General features: G+C 46.7%; 1 protein-coding gene across 1 annotated transcript; it reads right to left on the reverse strand.

Annotated features, from left to right (window-relative positions):
• Positions 1 to 3,139: 3,139 nt before the first annotated feature.
• Positions 3,140 to 23,741, reverse strand: SLC3A2 (solute carrier family 3 member 2). The gene is made up of 10 exons (XM_012778183.2): positions 23,506 to 23,741; positions 8,985 to 9,419; positions 8,451 to 8,624; positions 7,429 to 7,520; positions 5,768 to 5,836; positions 5,603 to 5,661; positions 5,262 to 5,442; positions 5,007 to 5,150; positions 3,751 to 3,834; positions 3,140 to 3,652 (listed from the first exon to the last, which is right to left on the reverse strand). Exons 1-10 carry the CDS (start codon positions 23,615 to 23,617, stop codon positions 3,290 to 3,292), a joined length of 1,713 nt encoding a protein of 570 aa, XP_012633637.2. The 5' UTR covers positions 23,618 to 23,741; the 3' UTR covers positions 3,140 to 3,289.
• Between the last annotated feature and the right edge of the window lie 192 nt (positions 23,742 to 23,933).

A 23,933-nucleotide genomic window follows, 5' to 3' on the forward strand; every position in this document is an offset into this window, starting at 1 on the left:
TGTAATGTATTATACACTTAAAATTGTGTGAAGAGGGTAGATCTCATGCTAAGCATTCTTACAATAAAATGTTTAAAAAAAACAAATATTCAAGGGAGTTATTGTTTAATGGGTACAGTCTCAGCTTGGGATGATTTGGGACGATAAATAGTTCTGGAGATGGATGGAGGTGATGGTTGCACAGCAATGTGAATATACTTAATGCCACTGAATAGTATACCTAAAATTGGTTAAAATGGTAAATTTTATGTCATCTGTAGTTTACAATTTTTTTAAAAGTGAAAACCCACAGTGAGCTGTGAAGCACATAACCATGCTGAGGCTCCATCCGTAGCAACACAATGATAACAACTGTGTCAGAGGGGAGGCCAGGAGGCAGAGGAAAGGGGGCGAGGGGAGGGCTGGTGCTGGGACCCTGGGAAAGGACATGGAGAGGGAAGGGTGGGGAGCCTCAGGAAGAGGCCCAGAGTAGACAAGAGCCAGAGGGGAGGGGTTGCCAGGAGAAAGAAGGGAAACCCTAGGTGGAGAGGCGAGGCCAGGCTGGGTATATCTTCTCAGAAACTGTGCTCCAGCACCCGAGTACCCTCACAGGCTTCAGGCACGGTTGAGGGCAAGGCGAACAAGGGTAAGCAAACAAGGTCTGGGCCCTTTTTTATTTTAATATTTTGTAGAGACAGGGGTCTTGCTATGTTACCCAGGCTGGTCTTGAACTCCTGGCTTCAAGCAAATCCTCTGGTTTTGGCCTCCCAAAGTGCTGGGATTAGGTGTGAGCTTCTGCTTATTTTAATAGGTCACTGGCTGTTTGACTAGCTGGGAATCAGGGAGGCCGGTTAGGGTGATTTGCTACTGCAACTTAGAATACTTACTAGGATGGTAGCAGTGGAGGTGGTAAGAAGTGTTTGAATCCTACATTGATTTTGCAGGTAGATCCAGAGCTTTGGGATTAGTCTGGCCCTCCTAGCTTTCTTACAGTAAACAACACTGGTCACTGGCAGGGGCTTCCTTCCCATGGGCTGTGGCTTAGACTGGGCCTGGGCCTCTGAGGGTATCCTGGTATAGGGGACAGATCAAGAGAGACCCAAATTAAGGCCCAGGCTAGGTGCAGTGCCTCACACCTATAATCTCAGCACTCTGGGAGGCTGATGCTAGAGGGAGGATAGCTTGAGGTCAGGAGTTCAAGACCAGCCTGAGCAATATAGTAAGACCTCATTTCTACAAAAAAATTAAAAAATTAGCCAGGTGTGGTGGCACATACCTACAGTCCTAACTACTCAGGAGGCTGAGGTAGGAGGATGGCTTGAGTGCAGGAATTCAAGATTACAGGGAGTTACCACTGCAACATTGTAATATAGCCTGGGCAACAGAGTAAGATCCTGGCTCTTAGAAAAATAATAATTAGACCATATTGCTCTGCTCAAAACCCCCTTCCAACAATTTGCATTCCACTCCCTCCAACCCTATATACAGTGAAGAATTCATCCCACCCTGAAGTCTGGTCTTTTTTTTTTTTTTGAGACAGAGTCTCACTTTGTTGCCCAGGCTAGAGTGAGTGCCATGGTGTCAGCCTAGCTCACAGCAACCTCAAACTCCTGGGCTCAAGGAATCCTGCTGCCTCAGCCTCCCAAGTAGCTGGGATTATAGGCATGTGCCACCATGACCGGCTAATTTTTTCTATATATATTAGTTGGCCAATTAATTTCTTTCTATTTATGGTAGAGAAGGGGTCTCGCTCTTGCTCAGGCTAGTTTCTAACTCCTGACCTCGAGCAATCCATCCACCTCAGCCTCCCAGAGTGCTAGGATTACAGGCGTGAGCCACCACGCCCGGCCGCAGAACTCTGGTCTTTACCTTCATATTTTCAGCTACTGGAAACTGACCTCTAGGCCCCTGGAATGACCTGCCTGACAGGGGTGTCAAACAATGTTGGAGAGTTTTGTTTGTTTTGTTTTTTAAGGTATTAGCCCAAAACTCTGGCAGGTGCTAGAGATTAAGATCAGCCACACCAGCACTATGTGATTAACCCTTAAGGAAGACTCTGCAGTAGCTTCCCACTTGGTTGTTACACATTCATCAGACAGGAGGCAGTCTGGTGCCTAGGACAGAAAGCTTCTTGTCTGGCCCCCTACCAGATTCCACCCTAAGATTCTCACCTACGGCTGGCTCTGTGTATCTTTTTGCTGTAATAACTGTAATCCTAGTGCTTTCCCAAGTTCTGTGAATCAGTCTAGCATGCTACTTACCCAAGGACGGTCGTGGGCAACTCTTGAACTAGCAGCTAGTGTCGGAAGTGAGGGCAGACTTGTGGGGACTGGGACTGTGCCCTCTGTGCACTTTGCCAAACTCTTTGCACCCTGTGACCACCTCATTATGACCTGCCCACTCCTTGCCCACCAGACCAGACCTCATCTCACTTGTCTCCTCTGGCTCCCTCCTCACTCACACCAGCCAGGCTCCCACTCTTGGCACAGGAAAGCTCCTTCCCCGGATTCCTGCCAGGTAAACTCCCTCACTTATTTTAGGCCTTTATTCACAGCTCACCTCCTTGATAAGGCCTCCTCCAGCCCCTACCTCAAACCCCACTACCCTCAAAACCCTGCCTGCTTTGCTTTTTCCTCTTCCAATACTATCACCACATCCACCACACTGTAAATGTTGTCTTATTTCTTCTTCTCCATCTCCCCACAAAGCAGGAATTCTGCTCTTTGTTCCCTGCAGTAATCCCAAGACCTTAAACAGTTTCTGGTACGAGCTGAGTGTTCCAAGAAATTCTCCGAGTGAACTCTAGTATTCTTCAGAAGTACCTCTCTTAAAAACCAGACCATCCCATCTTTTTCTCCCTGAAAGGCTAAGTCTCCAAAAACAGAGAAACTGACCACACTTGGCTGGAGACCCTTGCTGAGGGGATAAGGTAAGAGTCAGCAAGACCTCCAGGAGAGCCACCTGGCCCTGCCTGAGTGAGGACATGCAGATATGTCCTAACCCTAACACCTCCTTGCTGGTGACTTTGAAAGACCCCTTCTCTGGGTCCTGGTCCCCAGGTGAATAACGAAGCTCTGGCCAAGATCACTCTGGAGCAGATCTGAGAGGGGAGGTGAGAAATTCCTGTGGTGACAGAGGAGCAGAAGAAAGACATGACCTCACCAGGCAGGGGTGACTTTTATTTAAAGGCAGAAAACACCTTATTTGGGGTTCATCTGTATCTGCAACAGTTTAAAAAAATAGAAAGAAAAAAACCAGAACCCAAAGGGCCTGTGGCAAGGAGAAGAAGGGGAGGGGTAGTGGGTCCCGGTCAGGCCACGTAGGGGAAGCGGAGCAGCAGCCCTTCGTGAGGCTCCAGGTTCAGGTGTTCCAGCTCAAGGGAGGCGCCCTCCTCTTGGCCTGGCTTGGTGCTGAGCAGGAGGTTAACCCTGGCTGGCAGGCTGGCAGTTGCAGGCAAGTTGGAGGGCCCCAGCTTGGCTGAGAGGTTTGCCCCCTCAAAGTTGAGCACCACCAGGAAACGTTCATTCTGGTCCCAATAGCGGATGTAGGAAAAGACTCCAGGCCCAGAAGACAGGGCATGGAAGTCCCCATGCAGCAGGGAGCGCTCCTTACTCCGCTGGTCACTCAGCCGGCGGAACAGGGAAAGGAGGGAGCCAGGGTCTCCATTCTGGCCCTGAGAATGATGAAGACATAGAGGAGAGGGTGAGTGAGTCCACTGGAGTACAGACTTCTACAAGCCCTGCCCACCCTCTCTCTGGTCAGGGCCCTTACCTTCACAGTCGCATTGGCGCTTATGGACTCTGGCATGTTCGGGAGGCTGGACTCATCCCACAGCATGACTGGGGCCTCCACAGGCTGAAAAGCAGAGGAAATAGGACTTGAAAAAGGCCTGGGCCAGTCGTGGTGGCATGCACCTGTAGTCCCAGCTACTCAGGAGGCTGAGGCGGGAAGATCCCTTGAGGCCCGAAGTTTGAGGCTGCGGTGAGCTATGAATGCACCACTGCACTCCAGCCTGGGTGAGAGCAAAACCCTATCTCTTGAAAAAAAGAGAAAGAAAGAAAAAGGCCTAGATCTACTCCTCCTTATCCCTCTTCTTGTTCCCATCCTCACTACGGCATAACCACCCAACCCATTCTGGGCTAACTTCTACTGGACGAGCAGGGCAGGCTACCCCAAGAGGGTCCCCAGGCCGACTCCCTCACTTGCCTCAGGTCTCGGCATGGTTATCTCATCAAGTTTCCCATGGCCACACTATGAAATATACCCCATCCCTATTCTCTAGGCCATACCCTGCCCTCTTTGGCATAGCATTTTTCAGCACTGGCATTTTATTATATTTGCACGTTAATTAACTAACCACCTCCAGCACTTTTGTGCACTGCTGTATTCTCAGTGTCTAACAAATAGAAATTATTCAATAAAAATATGTGGAATAAATGAATGACTAGTTCTACAAACCTCAGGTTAGTACTTCTCAGCTTAGATGTTAAAAAATAAAAAAAAAAAAGAAACCTCAGGTTAAGCTCTAACCCTATAGATCAACTCTAACCCTATAGCTAAAGCTAGTGAATGCCTTCCTGCTAGTCTCCCTGTCACAGTACTCACTGCCATGTACTGTGCTTATCCATCTGGCTCCTTCACTAAACTATGAGCTCCTAGAGGGCACAGATCCTAGCAAAGAGTACTCTCTCTCTAAAGAATGAAGGAATGAAATATATGGTGACTACTACAGTAAACATCTATCTACCAGGTATGGTGATGTGCCTGTATTACCATTAAAAACATGGCCTCATTTAATCCTGTAAGATTTAACCCTGTAAGAATGCAGTATCACAGAAGACATGACCAAAATCAAGGGGTGAAATAATTTGCCCAGAGCCACAGCTACTGACCAGGTGACTGACTAGTATAGGAATCAAACGCAGTTTCACCTCAAGGCTCATGTCTATCTGCCGCCATCCACAGAACCATCATAAGACGCACGGACACAACCTCCCCCACGGTACCAGGCAGACAGCGAGCAGTACCTGTCCAGGAAGGGCAGCTGTCTGCAGGCCAATCTCATCCCCATAGCTGAAAATGGGGGTCCCCGGCAGGGTGAAGAACAGCAGCTGGTAGAGTCGGAGGAGCTGAGCCGGCAAGAAGGAAGTCATGAGCCCCGCCTGGGACAACTGCAGGGACAGACACTCTGGTGAGCCACATAGCCCACCTCTGCTTCTATCTCCCAACAACCCTTTCCTCCAAAAGCCCCCTGCCCCCACTGCCCCCATTGTGCTACTCACACTCCAGGCGCACCAGTGATTGCCGATGGTATTCAAAAACTTGGTGACTAGGACTTTTGTTTGCTCCCCAGTGAAACTGGACTTTGACAGGTATGAGCTAGTCAACAGCAGGTCTTTGGTAGATTCAAGTAGGCTCACAATCTGCTGAAGGTTGGAGGAGTCAGTCCCTGCAATCAAGAGCCTGCACGGGAGAAAGCAGAGGCCAAGATTGGTACAAGTAAGAATGGAAGTAAAGAAAGTTCTCTGGACTAAGAATCCCTTCCCCCTCTCCTTAGGGCCCATGGTCCACTGAGGAGCTACCACAGCGAAGCCGAGTCAGGAAGGTGGCCTCTGGCACTCACCTATCTTCGCCAAAGCTCTTGGTGATGTTCTGCCACTCAGACAAGAATAAGGATGCATTCTAGAAAGAAAAAAGCAAGAGTCAAGGAATAGGAAACACGACCAGGCCTGGCCTGAGTCTCTCTGTTCTCATCCAAGCTTTGCCTCTCATGTGTCAGGTAACTCACCGCCAGATTCTCCACGTCCCGAACCTGGAACCCGTCCACACCAGCTCCCAGCCAAAAATCCAGAGCATCCTACAGGGGGCAAAAGAATAAAGGAAAGATATCAATACTCAGAAAATTCCAGCCAATGCCAAACCTCGCCCACTACATACTTCCCTACGACCTTGAGAGAATCCATTGCCTTTCCTGGGTCTTTCTCACCTGGATGACAAGTCTTGGCCTTTGGTTCCCTTCAGCACTAACCTCCCAAGGGTTCTCTTATGCTATAGCACTTCACTTCTCCATTCCTGTTTCTGGTAAATCATACAGCTTCACCTTTGACAGCCACAGAAAAGGTCCAAGAGAAAAATGGGTCCATAAACATAAGTTCACTTAACCCTTAGCATGTGGAATGCTAGTATATCTATTTTAAAGATGAAGAAACAAGCTTAGACAAGCAAGAAGACGTTCCCAACATCATAATCAGTGAGCAACAGAGACAGACCTAAATGTCAGTCAAGATCCCAAGGCAAGTGTATTTACTTCTGGAGTGAGCTAGGGAGAGCAAGGCTAAAGACGAAAGATAGAAATTCAAACCATAGCCCAGGACAGTTTAGAAGATTTGAAAAGAGGCCAGCTCTGCAGAACAGGCCCAGGCCTACAGCCTGGTGGTCAGCTGGCACACAGCATGGAACCCGACCCCCACTGCCCCTTCCTTTCCCTTCTCTGTGCCAGTGCTCTCTCCTCTGATCTCCATTTCCATCTGAGGCGACCACCTCATGCCAAACCATTTGAAAATATTGCCCTGTCAGTAACTTTTAAAGAGTCTCCCAGCAACTGGCAAGGACTAAACTGGATGGATCCCAGAGATCCTATCCAAATGCTGGCAGTCCAGAATTCTACCTCAGACCCTGACAGCAAAGTGTCAGGATCTGCCTTCATTTTTGTTCTTCCCATTCTGACTTATCAGTGTCCTAGAACCCAGCCATCAGGAGCTAAGGTGACATTCAAGGTCCCGTGCCCAGCCTGCTCGGTGTACAGTTTGAACCTATACCTTCAGGGAAGGCAGACTAAAGACTACTTCAAATCTTGGGCACTTGAAGCACCTAGGAACCTTATCTTCCTCATTTACAGATTAGGGATAATAATAGATACCTTGTATGGTTATACAGGGACTTAGAAAACAGCTATAAAATAGTTGGCATAGTCCCAGATGCATAGGAAGACCCCAGTCCTTGTAACTGCAGACTGGGCTCCACTCCAAACACATCAAACAAGAATTGGGAAACCAGCCAGGACAGGATTCCCACAGAGAAAGGGCTTCCTCTCCCAAAAGGAAGAAAAATCAAACCTTCAGAGTGACATCTGAGAAAATCCCTTCCTGGCATGGTCTTTCCCTCAGAGTCAAGGAAACAAAAAAAATGAGTGGTCAGAAAAGGAACAAGAAAAACAGGGGTGCACAGCTGGCATGTCCTTCAGCTATGGGAGGAGGCATTCCTTTTTTTTTTCCTTTTTCTTTTTTTTTTTTAATTTGTCTTCAGAGCCAAGGGAGGAGGCATTCCTGCTTGGCCCCAAGGAGCAAAAAAGGCCCCTCAGCTGAAACTAGGCTAGGTTAACAGGGCTGAAAAGGGCCAACCCAGCCACAATATCTGGCTCCCCCGTGCCATCAGCTCCAATACACTCACCTTCACCTTGGTGGCCACAGTATCAACCTGAGTGGAGAACCACGAGTTCTCGCCCTTGTAGTTGGGAGTGATGTCCAGAATGACACGGATGCCTGGAACAATGGGGGTAAGGGAGAATGAGGAAATCACAAACACAAGTCTGTTGAGTGTTTTCTATGTGTTATTTGGTACAAAAGCTTAGATTTGAAACCTGGGAAAACTCATTCCACTGAAACACAGACATGAGCAAGAAGGGACCTTAAGATCTTAGAAGGCAGAAGATATGTAGTATAGTAAAGAAGGCTGAGCTACGGGGTCTTCAGCTCTCCACCCCGAAAGTGAACCCTTTAAATTTGTTTCTATATTGAATTTTAAGACAGTATTTTGGATTTTTTTCCCCAAAAGGATCCACTGTTTTACAAGTTTAAAAACCACTGATTTAGGCTGGGCGCGGTGGCTCACGCCTGTAATCCTAGCACTCAGGGAGGCCGAGGCGGGCAGATTGCTCAAGGTCAGGAGTAAGAAACCAGCCTAAGCAAGACCCCGTCTCTACTATAAATAGAAAGAAATTAATTGGCCAACTAATGTATATAGAAAAAATTAACCGGGCATGGTGGCACATGCCTATAGTCCCAGCTACTAGGGAGGCTGAGGCAGAAGGATGGCTTGAGCCCAGGAGTCTGAGGTTGCTGTGAGCTAGGCTGACGCCATGGCACTCACTCTAGCCTGAGCAACAAAGCGAGACTCTGTCTCAAAAAAAAAAAAAAAAAAAACCACTGATTTAGTAAAAGCCAACATTTTGCAAATATGGATACTAAAGGCCATAAGTTAAATAACCTGCCAAGACTACACAGCCAAGTAGAAAGCCCCTGAACCACACACCAACTCATTTTAGGAAAAAGCTTAACAAACGTCCCTTGTACAGGCCCTAGGAAAACTGATACAGTTAGGAGTAAACCAGACAAAAGTCCTATCTTGCTCTTCCTCTGGCCAGAAGGCCAAGCCTTTAGTAGCTGCTTCCTTGGGAACCCCAGGACACCCACTCTTTTTCTTGGCTGATTGCAGGAGACTTTCAAAATCTTCCTTGGAGCCAAGACTGGGGTCAATCTGTAGTAAGTTGGTCTCAGCAATGTCATCCTTCTGGTTCTTGTGAATTGGGCCCAGCACAAGGCCTCTCACCTTCAGAGTGCTCAGGTAGTCGAGATGCCCCTTCAGACCTGAAATGGGGAGGCTAAGTTAACAAGTGAGGCCCGTGATCTCCCCCACTCTCTCCTCTCTCCGAGCCTAAGGATGGGGACTGGTGGGCTGCGGATAAAGCTGGATCATGAGATTCACAGCAGCTGATGTAAGGGGCCTAGTACATTACTTCAGAAACCAGTTGTGACTGGCTCCGGGCTCACGAGGGTGCTGAGTCAGCCGCCCTCGGGAAAGAGTGGGGGCGGGGTCGGTTCTTCTCAAAGAAAGGAGGGAAGGACAAGGCTGGGATGAAGAACGGCCAAAGACCGCCCGAGGACCACCGGGGAGGGGGGTTGGCGCAGGTGACCAGATTAAAGCCCCCGGGGGCGCGCTGCACTCACCGGCTAGGTTGCCCCCGTCTGGGCCCTGGAAGGCCTGAAGGTTGCCAATGCGGTAGAGGGCGCCCGTGTGCCACCACTGCTGCACGGGCAGCTCGCGACAGCGCGGCGCCCGCACGATGATGACCACGGCGCCCGCCAGCATGCCGAGCCAGCCGAGCCAGAAGAGCACCAGCAGCGCCCAGCGGGTGCGCACCCAGCCGGGGCTGCCCGCCACCTTCAGCAGCTCCTCCTTGGACAGGCCGGTGAACTTGGCCGTGGCCGCCGACTCCCCCTCGTCTTCGGCCACCTTGATCTTCACCAGACCGTTTTTCTCGGCGCCCGCCACCGCCATGGCCATGGCCGCCTCTGACGCCGCGTTCATCGGCTGCTTCTCCGGTTCTAGCTCATTCAGCTCCACCTCCTTCATATCCACCTCGGTGTTCTGGCTCATGGCGCCTGTGGAACCGATGGCAAAGCAGCCTGCGATCAGGTGGTAGCTCGACCCCCTTCCCGAGCCTACAGGTCCCAGCGATGCCGCGCCGCTTCCGCTACAGCTTCTGCTCGGCGGCGGCGCGGCCGGGGGGAAGAGGTTGAGCCCCGCCCGGGCCTGGCCCGCCCCTTAAAGTGGAACGTCGGGAATGGCTGTGGCCGCGGCCGCGGTGGGCGGCGCAGGGCAGTAATGTCCGGAGCTCGCTTTCGACTGCGGCGAGGTCGAACCTTCCTCTCCCTAAGGTTCTTTCCGGCCTGACGCTGGGAGGGCTTAGCAGGAAGCCACCTTTAGGTGGACAAAGTCTGTCCACCCCGGATCCGGAGGCCCCTGTTCGCCCACTCAGTGTAGTGACCACCCCACACCACCTTCCATTTGCCCTGGCCCACCGCCTGGTCTTCCCAACTTCGCACGGCCACTTGCACTCTCAGAGCAAACCAGACCCAACTTCTGCCTCCCCCCCCCCCCCCCCCCGCACCAAACTTTGCCCTCTCAAGCCTCTGGGGCTTGGCGCCAGACCCCCTCTGCTCCCCTGCAGAGGTTACTCCCACTAGCCTTTCAAGACTCATCTTGAGTTTATTTCAAGTAATTCCTCATGCAGCAACTATTTATTGAGCACTCGCTACAATACTTTGCTTCATTAACTTTACCTAACTAACTCTAATAGTCTTTTTCATGATGCTTTAAAATGAATCTGTTTGGACAGGAAAGTTGAGGTTGATTCTGACTCTAACCCCACCCCCAGTCGCTAGCTCTAGGAAGTCCGGCAGCAATCAATCAGATATCCAGAAGAGACTGATGGGGCTGCAGTGAACATTCCAGAGCTGGGCCTCAGGAGCACCCACCCTTTCTAGAACAGACCAGAAGGTGCCATGACCAGACTCTTCCCCACCTTGCAGGGCCTCCCACAGATTATCCCCAATTCCCCCAGGGTGCCAAGGTTCCCCTACCTCCCTGTCACTTCACTATGCTACGCCTTGGAGGCAGCTGGTATTGCAGAGGATTTGAAGACCTCCCGAATTCCCCCCAGAGAGAGCCCTGGATAGAGGGTTAGCAGAGCAGAGACAAGGTTCACAGCAAGGACTACCAGACATCAACACTATGAGGTGCCAGCACTCTCAGGAACTGCTTGTTCCTGAGCAGTGCCAGTGCCGGCTGGGCTATTTTCAGAGAGGAGCTGAAGGAAATCGGTTCTTTCTCCCTCTCCCACCTAGGCTGGGAGCCAGGATTGCTGTGTATTTGGAAGAAAGCAGAAGCCAAGATCTGAAGTAATAGCAGAAAGAAAAGGGTGAGAAAAGGCTCATCCTCTGCTAGTCTCCTTCTGTATCCCAAAGCATCCATCCCTGTCCACCCTGGGAAAGCTGGAACCAGCTCCTAGGGGGAGGCAGGCAAATGGCTATGGGTTGAGGTTCATACCACCGCTCAAAGCCGATAAGAGGTCCAAGGTGCCCTAGACATGCCAGATAAGAAGGGCCAACCAGGGGTTCTTAATGGACTTTGTCCATACAATGAAAGCTCAAGGTTGAGAACTGTGGGATCAGAAGCTCTCCTTCTTGACATGGTCCAACATAATGCCCCCTAGCAACGTCTTACTCACAGCCCCCCATGGCTCCAGACAGCAGAAGCCAATTCCTTCTGCATGCATAAAGAGGCAAACAACCTACCTCCCCAATCTTATCAGACACCACCTCTTCCACAGGCACTAGCCTCCAGCCATATCAGCCTTCAAACACCTGCTAGCCTCACAGCACACCAGGCTTTCTTGGGCCTCTGTATCTTGCACATGCCATTCCTCTGCTGTATGGCCCTTCCTGTTCTGCCACTCAACCTCATGAGCTCCTATTCATTCAAGACCTAGCTCAAGTGACAGCTTTTCTCAACCCCCTGGACAAAATTACTTTCCCTTCACCATTCAATTGCCTCTGCTATAACTCATGTCACATTTGTTTATTACATTTCCCTGTCTGGATGTCTGCTTGCCCTTGAAAACAAGTGGTAGAGGCCTTGTGCTATTTGTTGATGAACATGCCTGTTTAGAGACAGCAAATAATAGGCACTTCATAATTGGTAAATGAGTGGATGAACTATATCAATCAAGCCCAAACATTTCCCCCCTTCACAACAACTGAACAAAAGTAGTATGTGGGCTCCATGTGGTGGTTCACGCCTGTAATCCTAGCACTCTGGGAGGCCAAGTTGGGTGGATCCCTCAAGGTCAGGAGTTCAAAACCAGCCTGAGCAAGAGTGAGACCCCGTCTCTACTAAAAAATAGAAAGAAATGAATTGGCCAACTAAAAATATATAGAAAAAAATTAGCCGGGCATGGTGGCGCATGCCTGTAGTCCCAGCTACTCGGGAGACTGAGGCAGGAGGATTGCTTGAGCCCAGGAGTTTGAGGTTGCTGTGAGCTAGGCTGACACCATGGCACTCTAGCCCGGGCAACAGAGTGAGACTCTGTCTCAAAAAAAAAAAAAAAAAAAAAAAAAAGTAGTATGTGAAGATAAACAGATAAAAATGAAAAGGAATCTAAGCAACACTATATTATATCAAGATAAAGAGCTGTTTATGCAGGAAAACAAACAAAGACTTATTTTTGTTCAACCAAAATAAAGTAATAAATCTAAGGGGATGGAGGGTAGGAAAACAAAGGACTATAGAAAAAGAGGCTAGAGGTACCTAGAGAGCCTCAGATCCTATAATGTGTGTTAATAAATGTAAAACTTAATATTTAGCATAGGAATGTAAAATATATACTTTTTCAGGAAGAATTCAGACTTCAAGAGAAGGCTGGGACAAAGCAAAGCAAAAAAAAAAAAGCAGTTCAGCAGTCCAGAGGCCAATAACAACCATGTGAGGCCACCAGACTTTAGTACTTTACTCACACTCTGGCAGGCAGATGGGGGTGGGGCTCTGAAATGCAGAGGACCAAGTATATAAAGCAAGTTCCTTCCTAATCCCCATTGCAAATATCCATATCACATGTTTCCCAACACATGAGGATTACTTGATCTTAGCCAAAAGATAAGGAAGTTGTTTTCCCCTTAACATGTAAAAAGGATTTCTAAAGGCAGAGAAAGAAGATGGGAGGGAGAGAGACAGATGGGAGAACAGCTAGAAACTCTTCGGAAGACTCTCTCTGTCCAACAGCCTGTGCAACCCTGCCAAAGCCTATGGCTCTATTCCAAAGCCCCAGAAACAAAGTATCCAAGCTCTGCTACTAAATATCCATCAGCTAGAAGTCTTGAGGAATTTAGCCATTTAAAAAATGGATGATGGCTGAGGTTAAGGAATTGAACATTTGGAAGTCAAATTGCAGCTGAAATGAAAGCAGAGGAGGCTAACCCCAAGTAAAGGGGCTCACTTGGCTGCTGATATTTGAAGAACTGATGTTGGAATAATATTACTTTTATTATGAATCTTACCAGAGGGACACTGGCTGCAAAAGAAGAAAACTGCCAAGGTTGTCTTAGTAAAGGGTGAGGAATGCAAGGGGGAGGGGGTAGATAAAAGCCAGAAAGGGTGAAAGAAATACAACCAAAGCCATCCTGTGGAAGAGAAATAAATGCACCATCTGAAAAGTACCCTATAGTTAGCACTGGTGCCAGACCCAACTTCTGCACATTTTCCTGTCACATTCATAGTCATATAAACCATGTACTGAAGCACTTTTGATTTTCACAGGCATCCAAAATGATGAAGGTTACCAGAATCTTTTACATATACATATATACATATTTAAGACCCTGTCTCTAAATATATATATTTATTTTTTATAAAAAATATATGTAGTTTTTAGAGATGAGGTTTAACTATGTTGTCCAGACTGGTCTTGAACTCCTGGGCTCAAGGGATCCTCCCACCTCAGCCTTCCAAAGTGCTGGGATTATAGGCTCATATGAGCCATTATCATATATTAAGAGCTTTCCGACAATACAATCCTAAACACACATAATAAGAAGGTGAGATATTAGACTTCAATATATGCTTCTTGAACTTCTAGAAAGTCTCCCCTACTACCTGGCTGCAAATAACTCAGTAATTTGAATAACCCCACCCACATCTGTCTCTGTTCCCACCTAGTCTCCCTTTTAAATCATTTACAGCAAAATCTTCTTGGAATCTCCAAATAGAAAAGTAGATGATTGACTATTTTTAAAAAAATATGTTTTGGCTGGGCGTAGTGGCTCACGCCTGTAATCCTAGCACTCTGGGAGGCCGAGGTGGGCGGATTGTTCGAGGTCAGGAGTTCAAAACCAGCCTCAGCAAGAGTGAGACCCCCATCTCTACTATAAATAGAAAGAAATTAATTGGCCAACTAATATATATAGAAAAAATTAGCCGGGCATGGTAGCACATGCCTGTAGTCCCAGCTACTCGGGAGGCTGAGGCAGAAGGATTGCTTGAACCCAGGAGTTTGAGGTTGCTGTGAGCTAGGCTGACGCCACGGTACTCACTCTAGCTTGGACAACAAAGTGAGACTCTGTCTCAAAAAAAAAAAAATGTTTTATGTTCAATAAGGTGAAAAGAGAGAAATAGAAATAGACATTTAGAGTATGGTATGGAGTAACAGAAACCTGAATTTGAAATATCACTCATTCTGCAACTTAAAAAGTAGTTAATTTCAATGTCAAGTCTTTGAAAAGGAGGTTGAACTACAGAAAAACTAAAGACAATTTTTTTTTTTTTTTTGAGGCAGAGTCTCGCTTTGTTGCCCAGGCTAGAGTGAGTGACATAGCGTCAGCCTAGCTCACAGCAACCTCAAACTCCTGGGCTCAAGCAATCCTTCTGCCTTAGCCTCCAGCATAGCTGGGACTACAGGCATGTGCCACCATGCCCAGCTACTTTTTTCTATATATATTAGTTGGCCAATTAATTTCTTTCTATTTATAGTAGAGACGGGGTCTTGCTCTTACTCAGGGTGGTTTTGAACTCCTGACCTTCGGCAATCCTCCCGCCTCGGCCTCCCAGAGTGCTAGGATTACAGGCGTGAGCCACCGCGCCTGGCCAAGACAAATTATTTTTTAAATAAAAGTGAAGAAGAGAAATTCTCTTTCCTATTTCAAAGTAGACATTGTAACACTAATGAGATGCTAGTTAGAATGTAACCAATCTCGGAAAAGAAACAAAAGTCTTCCCTGAACTAACACACAATGAATAGGATGGAAACTAAAGAATTAACTGTTGCATGATTACCAAAGCCCCATTTTCACAAACTTCTTTTAACTATTATAAAGCCTCCCAGTAATATCTGGTCCCAGAGGTACTATAATACCAGGACATAACAGCAACTTCTCAGAAATCCTTGGTGGACAAGGAGAAACTGCACTGAAAACTGGAAATGCTATTTAAGAAAACGTTTTTTTTTTATTCATTACAGTGAACAGAGAAGGTGCAAAATACCTATGGAAATTTAGGCATTTAGAGAAACATTATGAAACAGCAGAAATATAGATTCTGGTTATCACTCTTCTACTGAAAGAATAAGTAATTTCAGGCCGGGCACGGTGGCTCGTCCTGTAATCCTAGCACTCTGGGAGGCTGAGGCGGGCGGATTGCTCTAGGTCAGAAGTTTGAAACCAGCCTGAGCAAGAGCAAGACCCCGTCTCTACCATAAATAGAAAGAAACTAATTGGCCAACTAATATATATAGAAAAAATTAACAGGGCATGGTGGTACATGCCTGTAGTCCCAGCTACTCGGGAGGCTGAGGCAGGAGGATTGCTTGAGCCCAGGAGTATGAGGTTGCTGTGAGCTAGGCTGACACCATGGCACTCACTCTAGCCTAGGCAACAAAGCGAGACTCTGTCTCAAAAAAATAAATAAATAAAATAAGTAATTTCAAACATAAATTTGTACAAGTAAAGGTGTGTGTTGACTACAGAGAAAATTAAAAGTCAAAAGTTTAAGAACAATGAATCTGGAAAGAGAATTCCCTTTTCATATTAGAAAATAGCATTAGAATTGAGTTACCACATGGCAAGTTTTTTTATTCTAGGGAGAAAAAAAACTAGGACGGGGTCAATATTGAGGAGAGGGGAGGGGAGGAAAAAGAAAAATAATACCAGGCCAAGCTTGGTGGCTCACGCCTGTAATGCTAGCACTCTGGGAGGCTAAGGCAGGAGAATGGCTCAAGGTCAAGAGTTCGAAACCAGCCTGAGCTAAAGCGAGACCTCGTCTCTACTAAAAATAGAAAGAAATTAATTGGCCAACTAAATTTATAGAAAAAATTAGCCAGGCATGGTGGCGCGCATGCCTGTGGTCCCAGCTACTCGGAAGGCTGAGACAGGAGGATCGCTTGAGCCCAGGAGTTTGAGGTTGCTGTGAGCTAGGCTGACGCCATAGCACTCTAGCCTGAGCAATAGAGTGAGACTCTGTTTCAAAAACAATAATAAATAAATAAATACCAGTAATTTACAAAACACTTTTATAGGTAACTAACATCTGATTTTGAAAAGACATAAATGTTTTTCCCTACTTATAGAAAATAAAAATCTATACAGAAAATCAAAGTGAGTTTACACATTATTACAATAAAAGAATTAAATAAAATACTAGATACAAAATTATACACAAAAACAATTTCTTTCTTATATATAAGTAGCAGACAATTAGATTTTTTAAAGTTGCCATTACACTATCTAGCAACATGAACTATAAGGTGCCTTACACCTGTAATCCTAGCACTCTGGGAGGCTGAGACGGAAGATTGTTTGAGCTTAGGAGTTCGAGACTAGCCTGAGCCAAGAGGGAGACCTCGTCTCTACTAAAAGTAGAAAAACTTAGCTGGGGCGTGGTGATGTGTGCCTATAGTCCCAGCTACTTGGGAGGCTGAGGCAGGATGATTGCTTGAGCCCACAAGTTTGAGATTGCTGTGAGCTAGGTTGACACCACAGCACTCACCCAGACAACAGAGTGAGACTGTCTCAAAAAAAACGAAATGGTACATTCAGGATGAAGCCAAACCAAACCAGAAAACATGAGTAAATTGTATGAGCAGGCAACCCAGACCCCACTTTACCTGCCGTAGATGTAAGAGCACCCTTTCTTCCATGCAAAAAACCATCTACCGTTACATGGGGTGTCTTGTATAATCTGATTAAGGAGGATGTAAAAGACCAAGTTTGTGGATGCCAGCTGAAAACAGATGGCAGTCACATTCAGAAGTGGCTATAAAAGACAGTGAAGAGGGAAAATCTAGCAATGCACCTGATAATCTACTTTATGTGGATACAGAAATAGCCCAAGATGAAACAATATACAAATTCGAGGACAGTGGCAAATGGCCTGGCAATCTGATTAGAGGCACAGAAGGAAAAGGACTGGGAGATTAAAGGCAATGAAGTCCGAGGTACAGGTATGTTGATGGACACATGGGAGCATGAGCAAAGTGTGGAGATTTTGGTATCATGTGTTAATGTCCACCAAAAAGCATGTACCATGAAAGAAGTACTGAATAACCAAGGAAATAAAATGACTTAGCTGGTGGTGTTAGCCAACCTTCATCCGAAAGCATATGGTGAATCAAAGACTCAAATCCAGGCAGTCCGACTTGACTCTAGCCATTTTTTTTTTTAAGAGATGGGGTATCACTTTCTCACCCTGGCTGGAGTACAGTGGCATGATCATAGCTCACTGCAGCCTTGAACTCCAATTCTCATCCCACCTCAGCTTCCCAAGTAGCTGGGATTACAGGCATGAGCCACCATGCCCATCTCTACCTTTTTCCCCCCTGATTCAAGCAGCAGACACAGGAAAATAATTTTCTACCTTTAACAAATAATTGATAATGTATAGAGATATAATATACTTAAAATATTCATATTAATATATTAGAGTGGGCTGGGCATGGTGGCTCATACCTGTAATCCTAGTACTCTGGGAGGCCAAGGCAAGAGGATCGCTTGAGGTTGGGAGTTGGAGACCAGCCTGAGAAACAGCAAGATCCCATCTCTAATAAAAATATAAAAAGTTAGCCAAGCAACTACAATAGAAAAAATTAGCTGGGCATGGTGGCGTGCTAGCTGCTTGGGAGGCTGAAGCAGGAGGATTGCTTGAACCCAGGAGTTTGAGGTTGCTGTGAGCTAGACTGATGCCATGGCACTCTAGCCCAGGTGACAGAGCAAGACTCTGTCTCAAGAAAAAAAAAAAAATTAGAGTGTTCTATATTTTTTTCCTTAACTGATGGAGCATAATCAAAAAAGTTTGGTGGCCAAGCACAGTGGCTCAAGACTGTAATCCCAGCTACTTGGGAGGCTGAGGCACAACTGTTTCAAGCCAGGAACTGAAGACCAGCCTGGGCAATGTAGCAAGATCCCCATCTCTTAAAAAAAAAAAAGTTTGGTGACAACTGCCCTATTCTGCCATTATACGAACAGTTACTAGAGTAATCACTACTTAATGGAATAATAGATATGTTTGTTAGTCTAGTTCTGGACTGTTTCATATGGTTTCCACTACCTCTTATAAGTCCATAACCAAATCTTTTACTAATTAATCCAGCTGCCATAATTTATAATGTTCATTTTTCTAAAGAAGACATAACTCCAACAAAGTTATGACTCACAAATCTCTATTGAGCAACTAAATATTCCCAGAGGAGTGCACTATTTCTGGAAGTCCTGCAACACCAGGTTGTTGTGAGGAATGGATGGAGCAAGCCCCTGTTCCTTTGCCCCACTACTAACTATGTACTCTTTTTTTTTTTTCTAATTATGTACTCTTAACATAGAGTACATACTCTTTGTTTTGTTTTGTTTTTTGCCTGGGCTAGAGTGCCGTGGTATCAGCCTAGCTCACAGCAACCTCAAACTCCTGGGCTCAAGCAATCCTTCTGCCTCAGCCTCCTGAGTAGCTAGGACTATGGGTATGTGCCACCATTCCTGGCTAATTTTTTCTATATATTTTTAGTTGGCCAATTAATTTCTCTCTATTTTTAGTAGAGATGGGATCTTGCTCTTGCTCAGGCTAGTCTCTAACTCCTGAGCTCAAACGATCCACCTCATCCTCCCAGAGTGCTAGGATTACAGGCGTGAGCCACCACACCCGGCCCCTAACTATGTACTCTTAATATAGAGTACATACTCTTTTTTTTTGAGACAGAGTCTCGCTTTGTTGCCCAGGCTAGAGTGAGTGCCATGGTGTCAGCCCAGCTCACAGCAACCTCAAACTCCTGGGCTCAAGCAATCCTCCTGCCTCAGCCTCCCGAGTAGCTGGGACTATAGGCATGCGCCACCATGACTGGCTCATTTTCTCTATATATATTAGTTGGCCAATTAATTTGTTTCTATTTATAGTAGAGACAGGGGTCTCGCTCTTGCTCAGTCTGGTTTTGAACTCCTGACCTGGAGCAATCCGCCCTCCTCGGCCTCCCAGAGTGCTAAGATTACAGGTGTGAGCCACTGCGCCCGGCCGAGTACATACTCCTAACATCGAGTATATAGCAGATGTTAAACTGGTAAGAATTTATACTAAACTTGATTTTAGTCAAAAGGTAGAGAAGCGGTACTACCAGTATCAACTTACGCTCAGCACTTCCAGTCCCAAGTGTGAAACCTTCCTCACTCAGGTCCACACAGTGTTTGAACCTGTCCTTACAATCTTCAACATCCTCATCTCCTCAATGGCTAATCCTCTCTTTGGAGACCACCACAATATCACACTCCTCCACAACCCAGAAAACTCTATTTTCAAATTGGGCCTTTTCTCCACTGAGGTTACTGTCTTCTCCCAGTTTCCAGCCAAGCACTGGTTATTAGCATATCTCCATCCTCCATTAATCCAGGCAGTGCCTCTTGCTGCCAGGAGGGGGCAGGGTTGCTCCTTGAACAAACTCTAGACCTAAGAGCAAGCTCATTTGGATAGGATAATCCATAAATTGGGGCTAGAAAAAGATCACTCAAAAATTTATAGAGGCATCGGGAGTGGTGGCTCACGCCTATAATCCTAGCACTCTGGGAGGCCAAGGCAGAAGGATCACTTGAGCTCAGGAGTCTGAGACTGTCTGAGTGAGACCCCGTCTCTACCAAAAATAGAAAAAATTAGCCAGGTATGGTGTGGGGCACCTATAGTCCCCTATAATCTACTTGGGAGGCTGAGGCAGAAGGATTGCTTGAGCCCAGGAGTTTGAGGTTGCAGTGATGACACCACTGTCATAGCTAGGGTGATAGACCCTGTCTCAAAAAAAAAAAAAAGGCTGGGCGAGGTGGCTCACGCCTGTAATCCTAGCACTCTGGGAGGCTGAGGCGGACAGATTGCTCGAGGTCAGGAGTTCGAAACCACCCTGAGCGAGACCCTGTTTGTACTAAAAATAGAAAGAAATTAATTGACCAACTAAAAATACATATACAAAAAATTAGCCGGGCATGGTGGCACAAGCCTGTAGTTCCAGCTCCTCGGGAGGCTGAGGCAGTAGGATCACTTGAGCCCAGGAGATTGAGGTTGCTGTGAGCTATGCTGATGCCACGGCACTCACTCTAGCCTGGGCAAAAAAATAAAGATTATAGACATAACTAATGTATATTGAGTGCTTTCTGTATCTTATATTCTGCTATGCAATAGGGATAGAAGAATGATTTATACCCAGATAAAATCAGACCTCAGGGTATTTCTCCAAGGTGGGGATTGGGTGGATCAGGCTTGGGGAAAGAGTGGTGGTTAAGAAACTGGCAAGGGTCTGGGTGTGGTGGCTCATGCCTGTAATTCTAGTACTCTGGGAGGCCGAGGCAGGAAGATTGTTTGAGGTCAGGAGTTTGAAGCTGCTGTGAGCTATGATCAGGCTACTGCACTCCAGCCTGGGTGACAGAGCAGGACCCTGTCTTTTTTAAAAAGACAGTCTCACTATGTTGCCCAGGCTGGAGCACAGTGGCTATTCACTTCCTCAATTACAGAACGCTACTGCCTTGAACTCCTGGCCTCAAGAGATCCTCCTCACTCAGCCTACCAAGTAGTTGGGACTGCAGGTGCAAGCCAGTGGCACCTGGAAAAAAATTTTAAGCAAATTAGATGGGTCGGCTATAATCTCAGCTACACAGGAGGCTGAGGCCAGAGGATCACTTGAGTCCAGGAGTTTGAGGTTGCAGTGAGCTATGATGACACCACTGCACTCTACCTGGGGCAACAGAATGAGACTCTGTTACGAAAAAAAAAAAAATGTTTAAAATAGATCTCAACATTTTTAAAAATGGGTAAACCAATACACAATTCTGGATTTCTGGATACTCTTGAAAACAGTGAACATCTGATCACACAGAGACAATATTTTAGCAAGCCAACAGTCAGCTGCAGCTGAGAAAGGGCTGCTCAGTTCATCAGAGTTCTGCTCAGTTCATTTTGCTTATCTACATTCCTTGCCTGAATTCTGCAGGTACTGGAGTTGGAGATGTCTGACCTAAATCCCCTCCTTTCCATTTCCACTGTCATTATACTTGTTAGCACTGAATCCACTTACTTCTTGCTTAAATTACTGTGACATACCAATTAATGTCCTTGTCTCCATCTTATCCCCCAATTTCTTATCACCTCCCTGCTTAAAAACTTTCACTAGCTTCTTTCTCACTATACACAATTCAAATGATTTAGCTTTATATTCCAGGCCCTCCTCATCTGGCCTTCCCCAGGAAATCTTTTCCAGTTTGATATTCTATTCCCATTTAGCCCATCTTTCAACTACTGCTATCCATGTACTTCCTTCATTTTCTAGAACCAAGCTGTGTTCAGATTGTTTAACTGGAATTCTTCTCCCCAATCTGTTCATCTACACTTCCAGGCTCAGACATTACATAAAGCATTTCCCCCAATTCCCATTCCCACACACAACCTCCCCAGCCTGGGCTGCCTACGCTGGACCTTCTTGATTTTCCAGTTTCTCTTCCACTTTCTATACATTTTGTCACAACTTTTCTAATATACTTTTTTTTTTTTGAGACAGTCTCACTTTGTTGCCCAGGCTAGAGTGAGTGCCGTGGTGTCAGCCTAGCTCACAGCAACCTCAAACTCCTGAGCTCAAGCGATCCTCCTGCCTCAGCCTCCCAAGTAGCTGGGACTACAGGCATGCGCCACCTTGCCCGGCTAATTTTTTCTATATATATTAGATGGCCAATTAATTTCTTTCTATTTATAGTAGAGATGGGGTCTCGCTCTTGCTCAGGCTGGTTTCGAACTCCTGACCTTGAGCAATCTGCCCGCCTCAGCCTCCCAGAGTGCTAGGATTACAGTCGTGAGCCACTGCGCCGGGCTGCAACTTTTCAATCTTGTACTAAAGCTATTGGTATACACATCTAAATTCTCCTCAGAGGAAAATCTCCCTGAGGGCAGAGTGTCTTATTCTCTCTCTCCCCCTAATGCCATATGTGGTATCATTCACAGAACAAGCACTTAGTAGTTATTAAATAAATGAATTTATTCCAGTCTGTAATAACTTTGTTCAAACAGAGTTATCTCAGTATTTGAGGCATGCAGGGGAACAACATTGCCCTCAAGAGTCAAAATTGGACGGGACTTGGTGGCTCACGCCTGTAATCCTAGCACTCTGGGAGGCTGAGGCGGGCAGATTGCTCAAGGTCAGGAGTTCAAAACCAGCCTGAGCAAGAGCGAGACCCCGTCTCTACTATAAATAGAAAGAAATTAACTGCCCAACTAAAAATATGTAGAAAAAAATAGCTGGGCATGGTGGTGCATGCCTGTAGTCCCAGCTACTCAGGAGTCTGAGGCAGAAAGATTGCTTGAGCCCAGGAGTTTGAGGTTGCTATGAGCTAGGCTGATGCCATGGCACTCTAGCCCGGGTAACAAAGTGAGACTCTGTCTCAAAAAAAAAAAAAGAGTCAAAATTGGTTCTTGTTGCGGGGGTGGGGAGCAGTAGTTAATCTCAGATATTAAAAAGGTTTCTGCCCTCCAAAGGGCCATGGTACATAGGCAGGTATACAATATATCTACAGTATTAAAATTCCAGGGCAGGGCAGATTAAGAAGGAAAGAATGTCTTTTTTAGGTTGGAAGGAATAACGACGAAAAAAATATTAGAAACAGTGCCCAAGGATTATTCATTTGTTTTCTGTGTATGTGCTTGCTCCCCAACTACCTTGAGAACAGAACTTGTGTTATCAACGCAGTAAAGCATAGTGGTTAGGTGCTGGCTCTAGAATCGGACTGCCTGGATTTGCACCTTGGCTCTCATATTTCTTAGGGTGATAACACTCAACAAATGACTTAATCTCATCTATAACATTACCTTAACACCTTTCTCCGAGTGTTAATGTAGTATTAAGTGAGATCATATAGAAGAGCACACAATAAGAGCTCAATAAATGTTTATAAAGCGTGCCTGTACACATAAGTATCTACCACAAACGACTGAGGAACTAGGCCAGGCGCGATGGCTCAAGCCTGTAATCCTAGCACTCTGGGAGGCCGAGGCGGGCGGATTGCTCTAGGTCAGGAGTTCGAAACCAGCCTGAGCAAGAGTGAGATCCCCGTCTCTACTATAAATGGAAAGAAATTAATTGGCCAACTAACATATATAGAAAAAATTAGCCGGGCATGGTGGCACATGCCTGTAGTCCCAGCTACTCGGGAGGCTGAGGCAGGAGGATTGCTTGAGCCCAGGAGTTTGAGGTTGCTGTGAGCTAGGCTGATGCTACCGCACTCACTCTAGCCTGGGCAACAAAGCGAGATTCTGTCTCAAAAAAAAAAAAAAAAAGACTGAGGAACTAATGCTAGCTGTTCTCAATAACAACAGTTAATAGCCGACTCCAACCACCACGACACCAGCTCTACAAGAGTTCTTGACACCTAAGTTTCCTCATCTATAAAATGGGGTTGTCATTGTACCTACATATTAGGGTTTTGGAGGCGTAATCAATTCACACAGTGTACTTAAAACGGTGCTCCACAAATGTTACCCCTACCACAACAGGCCAAGCTCCTATGGAAATCGTACCAAAAGGCAGGAAAGGAAAAATCTGACCCCGTCTTAAGAATTAAGTGGAGCACTTAGTCCTGACTTTCCCAAAATGGCTCCACGCAAAGGACCTCCACCCAAACTCAGCCAGGGGCCCAGTACCTGAGTCGCCTCCCGCGCTGAGACCCTGGACATCAGGCTCCGTATGCGCGCTGGGCGGCTGGTGCGGAACCGAGACGACACTGGTCGAGGGTTCAAGAGGCACGGGATCCATGGAGGCGGATGCTGTACACTGGCTTAGTGTGTGTATGGGCAAAGGGAGCTCAGGCTAGGGGATTAAGGGTAGGCGGCCGTGCAGGATGGGCGCGAAGGCGGGGCCTCAGGGCTGGCGTTCCTCTAGCAACCGGCAGAGAGACGATGCTCTGCCGCAGTGCGGTTGCGGCATCTGCGCGTTTCCCGAGGGCGCATGCGCGCCTTTTTCGCGCCGCAAGTTCAAGGGGCGGGTCCTCTCTGCCCCCATAGCCTGAAACTCTCTACCCACAACTCCCCGGGTTCACATGACGTCTCCATATGCGCGTGCGCCCAATAGA

The sequence above is a fragment of the Microcebus murinus genome, chromosome 4 (assembly GCF_040939455.1).
Source record: "Microcebus murinus isolate Inina chromosome 4, M.murinus_Inina_mat1.0, whole genome shotgun sequence".
NCBI lineage: Eukaryota > Metazoa > Chordata > Mammalia > Primates > Cheirogaleidae > Microcebus > Microcebus murinus.